The sequence below is a fragment of the Humulus lupulus genome, chromosome 5, assembly GCF_963169125.1.
Source record: "Humulus lupulus chromosome 5, drHumLupu1.1, whole genome shotgun sequence".
Classification (NCBI taxonomy): domain Eukaryota; kingdom Viridiplantae; phylum Streptophyta; class Magnoliopsida; order Rosales; family Cannabaceae; genus Humulus; species Humulus lupulus.
This window is the reverse complement of record NC_084797.1, coordinates 39,051,896-39,062,771: the sequence shown is the minus strand read 5'-3', so window position 1 is coordinate 39,062,771 and position 10,876 is coordinate 39,051,896. Positions and strand designations below refer to the sequence as shown.

The window sequence follows — 10,876 nt, the reverse complement described above, 5'->3', positions numbered from 1 at the left end:
CATAGCCAGCTGTTCGATCGCCATGGTCGAGGAGTGGATCAGGACAGAGATTGCCTAACTGTCTGTTTTGCCTTAATATGGCTTGATATTGTATTTAAACCTTATGACTTTTGTAAACGGTCTTTAAACTTAATATTTTTGGGATCCCGTGTAATTAGGAAACGTATGAAAAGTGTGGCTTTTGAGACCAAAACATTTAACCCTAGTTCCTTTATAGTTTCAATAACACATTTTTAATTAAATGACTTGATTAGCAAGTCTAGCACTTTATAAATACACAGTGTAGCAGTCTTGGTTATCCAGAGCGTTACAATTAAGTTAAATTTGCACTAAAATATTTTAAATCAATTATGTAATTAAAATTGAATGACATGCCTAATATTCTTTTAATTGAAACAAATTATATATTACAAAAATATTTTTCAATGACATTTTATAAAAAAAATGTTACTATTATAACTTACTAGTATTTTTGATATAATTGAAATGTCACTAAAATTATTCTTTGAATACATAAATAAATAATAAATAATTTAGTGACATTTTAAATTGTTACTAATTATAATCAAGTAACATTTTAAAATGTCACTAGACACTAGAATAGTTTACATATTCCACAAATATCACTAAAATGTAAAATCCCACTAAATATTAATAATAGTGATATCTAAAAATGACACTAATTCATATTTTTGGTGCAGTGAGTGTTGCTTCTCTCGGTAGTTTTTGTGTCTTTTGAAAAAAGTTTGCATTTTGAAAAAAATGTAATTTATAAAAATATAGAAAAATATGAAATAATTATTTTCACAAAAGTAAACAGTGATAGTACACAAATATTAGTTCTTACAATAATAAGAAAAACAAAGAGAAAACCGAAACAAGTGTATTAATTGGAAACAATCTTGCCCTAAAAATTTACAGGGAAAATGTAATTTGAAAAGTCAAAACAGGCAACGGGATAAGGCATAGTCCGTACACGATGAATTTTCTTTCGCTAGCTGGGATAGTTATCTACTTCGTCCACGTCCAGCATATTTTTTATCCTTCGGATATTACAAATATGCCCTTGCAATATATTTTAAAAGGCCCTACTTACCCTTTCTTGCCCTTATAATCCCATTCACCATTTTAATTGGCTAAAATACAAATTATTACAGCAAAAGCGAAGCCCAACCGCGCGCGTGCCGAGTGATGTCCGAGTTAGGCGGAGTCCCCAAACCGAGTTACAGAGGTTGGTGGGTCCCCTCTCTCTCTCTCTCTCTGATTTTCTCACCTCAAATATTATAATACTAATACATATAACTCTCTTACAGACTTACACACATTGATAATTTGTCAATGAAACTATAATTACAACTACATATATATATATATATATTTTTTTTTTGCACGCTACAACTACATATATAAAAAGATTTTGAGAATTTTTGTGCATGGAAAGAGAGAAAATCCCATCTGGGTTCGATTCAATCTAGGCACTTAGTAGAAGAAATTCGATCATTAATATAAAAAGAGAAAAAAAATAATATAAAAACAACACATATTTGACTCTTATGATTTTTTTCTCAGTGGGTCCTTAGTAAGGTCAGCTCCAAACTTTGAATACTTATTATTATTATAGTTTTCTTCTGCTTTTTATTAATGATATTTATTAACTCCAATGAAATAATTTAATAATTTTTTTTCCTGTCTTTCTTCTCAGCTCAGATCCCAGAGGGAAAAAAAAAAGAAAGAGAGAGAGGGATCAGAAAGTCCATAACTTTCTTCGCTGTGTGGCAGAAACGGACCCTTCTTTAGCCTTTACTCTTTCTTACTGTCAAATTAAAAGGTATCCCTTTTCTCCGTACTGGGGTTGGTTTGGTTTTGTATGACATCTAACCATATAACAAAGAGAGAGAAGGGAGAGAGAGAGGTCAACTGGGTCTTTTTGCCTGGATTTGGTATTGAAAAGTCAAGTAGTATGGCGTGTGTGAATACGAGAAGAGATTTTTAGCCTTTTTGTGTTTGTCTTCCTTTTTCTTAGCCGAAGTTTAAGAGACCCTTTTTTTTTGTATTGTGACTTTCTACCAATTCCGGGTCTCTTTCGATACTGCCAAACTATTAGTCAAGCAATGCCACTGTGATGGAGAAAAGCTTTGAAATTTAGGGTTCCTATTACTTCTTACATTCATATTAGTTACACATACTTTTCCGAAAAGGCTTTTATTTTTATTCGTTTTCATTAGAGTGAAACAGAGAAATTAGTGAGGTGTGAACTGTTGAAGATTAATTTAAAAGGGCTTTTCTTGTCTTGTACCCCTTTTTGCTTTTTGCCTTTTTCTCTATCCTAAACAGATTTTTTCTGGAGAGTATTCTAGACAGAGAAAGAAAGAGAGAGAGAGAGAGATTAAAAAAGAAAAGGTATTGAGTGTCATGCATGGGCGTTGACAAGTGAACAACTCTCTCTTTCTGTTTCTACTGAGAATGCAATTTTCAGTCTTAGCTGAATCTGGGAGTGGCTGGGTAAGGTCAAATATTTAAAAATCAAAAGTCCATATTACACTTTTGTGAAAAACTGATGGAGACACTACTTCGTTCATATAGACAAAGAAAGACAAATAATTTGGACTTTTGAAAAAATATATATGTATAAATGTATAAACTAGATTTCTCTTCAAGAAAAAAAAAAACCTTTACTATTGTTTTTTATCTTATTTTATTTGTATGTGCTTTGGACTTTGAAGGGTTTGATTAGCAGTGGTACTTGGTAACAGTGGTATTTGGGTTGATGTTGTGGCTGTTATTTCTCCACAAAGTCCTTACATGCCCCATAGAGCCATTGCTAGACCGTACTTTGTTTCTCCCTCTATTATGCCTAACTCATTGAAAACCTCCTCTGTTCTTTCTTTGTCTATAGTATGCCCTCATCATAACTTTCTTTTTGTCATTCATGGTTTGCTTTCTGGTTTTTTTCGTTTTTTTAGTGGATTGGAAATTTCATTGTAATAAAAGGGTTTTTGTTTGGTTGGCTGCAGAGGAAGATGGATAATCATGGTGAAATGGGTCTGCTAGGGGAGAATTTTGATCTTGGTATGATTGGACGGATAAGGGATGATGGGTATGAGAGCAGGTCCGGCAGTGATAATTTGGAAGGTGCCTCAGGCGATGATCAAGACGCCGGCGACGATCAACCGCCGAGGAAGAAGAAGTACCACAGACACACTCCTAATCAAATACAAGAACTTGAATCGTATGATGATTTTTCTAAAATATTCTTCTTCTCCAGTTTTTTATTGTTTATAAGGAACTTTTTTTTTTTTTATAGGAAATGTTAGGAAGGAAGTTGGTTATGTGAGTTTTATTTTGTTTTGGTTATGGTGTAGTTTCTTTAAGGAGTGTCCACACCCGGATGAAAAGCAAAGGTTGGAACTCAGTAGGAGGCTTTCTTTGGAAACGAAACAAGTGAAATTTTGGTTCCAAAATCGTCGAACACAAATGAAGGTAAATTATTAAATTCATCGGCTTTCTTAATTGTTCTTAATTGTTTAAGTAATGGGAAAATGATGAATTTGAATCAGACCCAATTGGAACGCCATGAAAATATAATTTTGAGACAAGAGAATGACAAACTCCGAGCTGAGAACAATATGATTAAGGATGCCATGTCAAACCCAATGTGCAACCAATGCGGTGGTCCAGCCATTCCCGGTCAAATATCTTTTGAAGAACACCAACTTAGGATTGAGAATGCTCGGTTGAAGGACGAATTGAGTAGGATTTGCTCTTTGGCAAACAAATTCTTGGGCAGGCCTCTATCGTCCTTGGTTGCCCCTCTCCCTCTTCCAAGCTCCGCTGGTTTGGAACTAGCAGTGGGAAGAAATGGGATGGGAGGTTTAAATGCCATTGGGCCACCATTGCCAATGGGACTTGATTTGGGAGATGGAGTTTCTAGCTCGGCCCACATGATGCCTTTAGTGAAATCTTCAATGGGGATGAATGTGTTTGGCAATGAAATACCATTCGAAAGATCAATGTTTATTGATCTTGCATTGGCAGCTATGGATGAGTTGTTGAAATTGGCCCAGGCCGAGGGTCCGATGTGGATCAAGAGTAGTAATGGAGGTAGTAAAGAAATGTTAAACCATGAGGAGTATATGAGAACATTTCCTCCTTGTATTGGAGCAAAACCCAACGGTTATGTATCCGAGGCTACTAGGGACAGCTCTGTGGTGATTATCAACAGTTTAGCACTTGTAGAGACACTGATGGATGCGGTATGCATTTCCATCTTCACTCTCTAATCTCCAATTTCAGTCAAAATACCTTCATATGAATTTTTTTTTCTTCTTCTATTCCTAATGCAAGATGTGTTTGATGGTTATTATTATTTGACTCGTAGTTATCTCAACTATCTATTTTTTTCAAATACTAAAAGTTCAGGATTATTGATGGTCAAATCTTTCACTTATATGTTCTTAGAATCGATGGGTAGAAATGTTTCCTTGTTTGATCTCTAGAGCCTCCACCATTGAAACGATATCTGCTGGGATGGGAGGTACCAGAAATGGAGCACTCCAAGCGGTATTTTACTATGCTATCCATCATTATCTATTGATATGCTCCCCCCCCAAAAAAAAAAATGAATAAATAAATATATTTGATCATAGATGCATGCGGAGCTTCAAGTACTTTCCCCGTTGGTTCCTCTTCGTCTGCTGAAGTTCATCAGGTTCTGCAAACAACACGGCGAAGGTGTCTGGGCTGTGGTCGATGTTTCCATCGACATCAACCGAGAAGCTTTAAATGCAGACTCATATTTCCAATGTAGGAGGCTTCCTTCTGGGTGCCTTGTGCAAGATATGCCTGATGGCTACTCCAAGGTAAATAATTAAGATAAATAAACCTGGTGTAAACTTTATATTTGTTCTCATTGTTAATTTGTTTTTACACTCAACTCATACTTGCACTGGCCAGCTTTATTGTGTTTGTTGTCTGTCTTGGCCATATCTTCCCTTGTTGATATATTTAATGAGGTAGTTGAAATAACTGCGTAAGTGTGATATTAGTTGAGAGAGACCATACAAAACTAGGTGAAAAATTATGATGTACTACTTAGATTCCCCCATCTTGACTTGTGCTTTCTAAGAATTTATTTTCTTGCTATTGCTCACCAAAAACGCTTCTCTCTTTTATCGGATTGCTCTAAATGAAATATAGTGGGACTTCACCTAAAAATCTGTACCCTTTAATTATTATAATTTTAGTTTAGAAGATGCCTTTTTGGTTTTGATCGTTATATAATCTTCAAATTTCGAAGCAAGGTTGCTTGCTGTCTGGTATTAATTAGTCTATAGCCACTCTAAACGATGAGAACACCAGGGGTCCTCAGTTTTTTTTTTTATATACATGTTCATGTCGATATCCGTAACCTTAATGTATTATTTTAGTAATTTTATATCCAGCTCCCAAGTAAAGAAGATTTAAGAAAAATAAAACCTTGGTACTTTCAGTCTTTGGTGTTTAAACTATATATTTGATGCTTCTATTCTTATTTCTATTTCTTTCTTTTTCCATTTCTTTATTGCCTACGAGGCTTCATGACCTGGATCCAGTCTTTCATAGGATTATATATTGTTCTACATGTTTTGTGCTCGTATCATTATATTAGTTGCGCCATTAATATATATTCTTAAAAATCTCTATGTCGAAACTTTAAAAATGACTTTTTTTTTTGTGATTCTTTGTTTACATAATCTGACATGACATATCTTGCTGAAAGTGCCACTTGAACTTTGACTTTTCTCTTCATCTTTTTCTTCCATCTATCTGTATGCTTCTATTATTTTATGATTGCATTGGGTTTCTTGTCAACTCATCTCTAGGTGATATATTATCTTAAATTACTCTATTTGTATATTCCCTCAGGGCCACGTTTTCGTCTCATTAGTAGAATTTTCCTCTCAAAATATCTTTTTCTTTTCTTGTTTGGATTCTCAATATAGCATTTTATAACACTGAGGGACTGCATGGTAATTTAACAAACAAATTGACAGCTGAGTGTTTTGACCTTGCCGACTAGAATAATAACTAAATAAGAACTCTAACTCTACTCTGTTCACTGATATATGCAAACCTTCTGAAGATTGTTATGATTCAGGTTTATCTAGGGCTGACTAGATCTTATGTTGTCCAGCTAAGTGATGTTCCCTGAAACTAGTAAAGGGTCTTTTGGTAAACTCACATGATGATATCTTTTTTCTTGTTGCTTAGTTTTTGTCTCCCAAATTAAGTAACATCTTGCCTTGTCATTTCTCTTTCCTGGTTACCTATAGGCTATTATTAGAAAGTAGTGTTAACTCTGAATCAATTGACCCTGTGGACATTATTTAGTAGGACTACTAATCTAATTTAGTCATGAAACACTACAGATATATTCAAGCTTAAGGCTATTAAACATTTAATAATAATAATAATAAATATCAAACAAATGGAGCTGTAACATTAATATTGTTTCGTATGCAACTTCTTTTCCCTTTCTTCCACTGATTATCATTTACAAGGGATTTGGTTAGTATATTAGACCCCCCAAAAAAGTCTACATAGCACAACTTTTACCAATACAATTTAGCAACATGTAATACACACATATATATATTGATGGATGATCATTAATTTGCAGGTTACGTGGGTTGAACATTCGGAATACGATGCTAGTGGTGTTCATCAAATGTTCCGCTCATATATCAGTTCCGGCATGGGCTTTGGTGCTCAGAGATGGCTTGCCACTCTCCAAAGACAATGCGAGTGCTTGGCTACTCTTATGTCCCCCTCGATTCCTAATGAAGATCAAATAGGTTACTCTTGTTCACATCTCTTAAATCCTTATGATTGATGTTTAGATTTTCATATTCTAACAAATGCCAGTACTCAACAGCCGTGAGTTCTGGAGGTAGAAGGAGCTTGCTAAAGCTGGCAAAGCGTATGGTGGATAACTTCTGTGCTGGTGTCTGTGCCTCTACTGTGCGCAAGTGGGACAAACTTCGTGTCGACAATGTTGGGGAAGACGTAAGAGTGATGACCCGGAAAAGTATGGATGATCCTGGCGAACCACCCGGTATCATTCTGAGTGCTGCAACTTCTGTTTGGATTCCGGTATCACAGAAGAGACTGTTTGAATTCTTACGGGATGAACAGTTGAGGAGCGAGTGGGATATATTATCGAATGGTGGACCAATGCAGGAGATGGTGCATATCACCAAGGGCCAAAGACATGGCAACCATGTCTCACTTCTTCGTGCTGGTGTAAGTGATCGATCCTTTACAACTTCTCTGTCTATGGTACCATATGTCGATTCTTTCCTTCCTTTTTCTAACTTGCATTGTGGCTTCAATGGGACCTTTTCAGTCTATTGGTGCAAATGACAGCACCATGCTCATACTACAAGAGACATGGACGGATGCCTCGGGCTCCATGGTAGTATATGCACCAGTTGACTCAGCAGCAATAAATGTAGTAATGCATGGTGGAGACTCGGCTTATGTAGCCCTCCTACCATCGGGATTCGCAATTGTTCCCGACGGAACATCACAGTCTGGCTATGTTTCGGGAAACAATGAGAGTTCTAGTCTTGCTTTGGTAAAAGGAGAAGGCGATGACAGTGGTGGATGCATCCTCACAGTTGGGTTCCAAATACTTGTTAACAGTCTTCCGTCAGCCAAGCTTACAGTTGAATCAGTTGAGACAGTTAACAATCTCATCTCATGCACCATTCAAAAGATCAAAGCCGCTCTTAGTGGACCCTCAGCGTAGGTGCAGGAACAAAAACTGTTTGGTTTTTGTTTTTTGTTTTTGAACCATTTATTTGTTTTGAGTACATTAAGTATAACTAGGTAAAAGAAAAGTATTAAATAGGAGGAGCTTGAGATGAAAAACGCAGAACAAAGGGGTGTCGAGTCAAGAACGAACCGCATGCATGTGTGTATGGAAGAAAAAGAAGAAGATTTCTGTTTTAGCCAAAAAAAAAGTTTTTGTGTATGTGTTTTTCTAAGGATATAACGGCTCGAAGAATGGTGGTTCGGGTATTGACTCGGTCGACCCGCGAGGTAGTCTCAGCTCTTTATTTTGTCCAAAAAAAAAGTGGGACATTGGTGGGGTTAGTATTGTTTTGTGTTATTTTCTTTTGATTTCAATGTCATCTACTTTTTACTGCTTGCTTTCTCGAATTTTATTATGTTTATTGCTTTCTTTTTTTAATATTTTATTTTCTTCATTTGGAGGGATTTGGCTTTATTAGACCCCTATCTACGGTATCGACGTTGTTTAGTCCCACCTATGTACAAGATTTTGTACTCTTTATGATGGGGATGAGATTTTTCTTTTTCTTTTTAGTCACATCATACAAAAGTTCAGCACTTTAGCTCAACTTCTTTTTTGCTCAAGTTAACTTTGTTCAAACAAATATAATATGGAGATTGGTTTTTAATTGCGTTTTGTATCTAAAAAGATCTTTATGACATGATTGCTATAACCTTTTCAATGATTCAAACATGTTTAGATGGGTGTTTGTATTGACGGAGTAAAATAGGAATATGAATACAACGTGATTAGAATCTGAAAAATAATGAAATGACCAACCAAATTCACTCATTTTAAATTACTGTCTGTTACAATTATCTTGTTTTGATAGTGTTACAGCTCATCATTTTTTTTGAACATTTTAAAAGTATATCAATTCACACGAAGAGTATAACATGTCTGCAGATTTTAATGTATGTTTTGCATATTGTTTGATATACTATCAGTATTATTATAAAGTTATTTTAAAGTTTTTGATGTTTTTTTTGCAAAAAAATATTATTTTGAAACATAGCATAAGTTCTGTTGTGTGTTTAATTTTATCTATATTTATGAATATTAGAATATTTTTACGTATGTGCTTTTAAATTTATATTTATATTTCATTTTTATACTTTTAATAGTTTCATTTTTTAAATATTTCTATCTCTTTAATTGAGTATATATATATATATATATATATATATTTTTGACAAATTAATTGAGTATGTGTTTATTGTATATATTATGTACATGTTTAAATTTTTAGTACATGGTTATTTATTTTTAAGTTTATATACCAATTTCAAACACTATAAACCATTTTATGTTACTATTGTGGCTTGTTACATAATTTATTTAATTTTGGGTTTGTAGAACTTTGCATCCAATTACTATCAAATATAGACAAAAGATATTTAAAAATAAATTGTTTTCATTTTTTTTTCAATTCCAAAATAGCTGTATGCAACTAGATTTTCGAAAAATAAATACCAAATTTAATACTATCATAATACCATTTCTTGAATATTTGCAAAACCATATACAATTTCTTGATTTTTTTCTCAATGGCAAACAATTTCTTGGGAAGTTGTTTTTCCAAAATTTTAGAAATCTCATTACAAATTTTGAACCAGATTTATTTTAAGTTGTGAAATAAAATCATTTCAATATATATATATTTATTTATTTAGATTCAACAAAAACATTCAAGAAAAACTTTTAATTTTTTTAGAGATTCTTTATTGTAATGGGCAAATTAAAATGGAAAAATCATTTCAATATATATTGTTTAGATTCAACAAAAAAATTCAAGAAAAACTTTGAACTTTTTTAGAGATTCTTTAATTGCAATGGGCAAATTAAAATGGCGGGAAAACAAGCTTAAAATGAGAGAGAGAGAGAATGAATGAATTAACAGGATTATGGTCGGAGCCATAGCATGGTCATGCTGGATCTAGCGTGGTGGCCCTGCTCGATATTTTTATAAAATCTGATTGTTCTTAGAAGGGCAAATTGGGAATTTTGAAATCACAATCGAGGAGCATTATAAATAGTCATTAAATACTCCCGAGTCAAACTTTTGGAGTCCTAGAAAGTGTATTGGAGGCCGAAGAAGATTAGAGAAGAGAATTAAGAGTTGTATAATTTTTCATACATTTTCTTTTTCTTCTTTAGTATAATTTTTCATACCTTTTCTTTTCAGTGTTGTATTATTTCTTTTATTGTTGTATAAGTTACGAGCTTATTTTCAGTCTCACATAGTATACGTCTTAACTGATCAGCTTGTAAGACAGATTTTGCAAAAACTTAAAACATCAAGACGATTGTTAAGGTGGGTCATTGAGCTTAGTCAATTCGAGATTTTCTATAAACAACGATCAGCCAAAAAGGCAAGCCTTAGCTGATTTTGTGGGCGAATGGACAGGTTTTTCAGGATGAACTTGTACAAGAATTATGGAAGCTGTTCGTGGGTGGGTCGTCCAATGAGCATGAATCGGGACCTGGAATAATTCTAATCACTCTTGAAGGACATCGCTTACACGCGACTCTAAGGTTTGGATTTAGTGCTTCTAACAACGAAGCTGAATATGAGGCCTTATTAACTGGAATTTAGATCGCCAAGGAACTAAAAATGAAAGTCATCCTGTGCTACAATGACTCGCAGCTCATGGTGAACCATGTATTTAGAGAGTATCAAGCTCGTGAACTTAAGATTACTACATATTTAGCCAAAGTATAGGGGAATTATCAGAGTTCAAGTTTCATCGATGATAGATTATTAATAATATTTAGTCTTAGTTTTTTTAGTTTTATTATTATTTTATATTTTTAGTTCTTTTTTATGTGTGGTTGTTGCATTTTTCAAGTTGTCATTTGTTACATAGATATTTGAGAAATATTTCAAAAATTATTTGAAATATTATCTTCAATCAAGAGAAAAACAATAGAAGTTATTTTTTTGAATTGATTGGTGAAGATAAATGAGAATTCAAACTTAAAAAGATGGAAAAATCTGAGATATTTTGAATATGAGACAGTTTCGGTATTTTGACCATATTT

At 33.8% G+C, this 10,876-nt stretch overlaps 1 protein-coding gene and 1 long non-coding RNA gene across 6 annotated transcripts; both read left to right on the top strand.

Moving 5' to 3' along the window:
- The first annotated feature begins 1,711 nt into the window (after positions 1-1,711).
- LOC133834769 (homeobox-leucine zipper protein ANTHOCYANINLESS 2-like) lies at positions 1,712-8,190 on the top strand. 5 transcript variants are annotated; one of them, XM_062264506.1, is made up of 9 exons: positions 1,712-1,828; positions 3,015-3,229; positions 3,363-3,480; positions 3,558-4,253; positions 4,459-4,560; positions 4,647-4,859; positions 6,659-6,833; positions 6,914-7,281; positions 7,385-8,190. In XM_062264506.1, the coding sequence occupies exons 2-9, from the start codon at positions 3,021-3,023 to the stop codon at positions 7,787-7,789; spliced, it is 2,286 nt and encodes a 761-aa protein (XP_062120490.1). In that variant the 5' UTR covers positions 1,712-1,828; positions 3,015-3,020; the 3' UTR covers positions 7,790-8,190. The 5 variants fall into 5 exon arrangements, with proteins under 5 accessions (XP_062120490.1, XP_062120488.1, XP_062120491.1 ...); XM_062264504.1 differs by lacking the exon at positions 1,712-1,828 and adding an exon at positions 2,053-2,502; XM_062264507.1 differs by lacking the exon at positions 1,712-1,828 and adding an exon at positions 2,054-2,507.
- A 1,077-nt stretch (positions 8,191-9,267) lies between these two features.
- Positions 9,268-10,619, top strand: LOC133780361 (uncharacterized). Its single transcript, XR_009869257.1, has 2 exons — positions 9,268-10,148; positions 10,242-10,619. It is a non-coding gene; the product is annotated as an uncharacterized LOC133780361 (long non-coding RNA).
- Positions 10,620-10,876: the final 257 nt, after the last annotated feature.

Excerpts from the sequence above, each read along its gene's own strand:
- LOC133834769 (XM_062264503.1), top strand. The coding sequence starts at position 2,803 with ATGCCCCATAGAGCCATTGCTAGACCGTACTTTGTTTCTCCCTCTATT. Across the intron at positions 2,896-3,014 it reads CTGTTCTTTCTTTGTCTATA|AGGAAGATGGATAATCATGG; the intron begins GTATGCCCTCAT and ends GGTTGGCTGCAG. Across the intron at positions 7,282-7,384 it reads TCTCACTTCTTCGTGCTGGT|TCTATTGGTGCAAATGACAG; the intron begins GTAAGTGATCGA and ends GGACCTTTTCAG.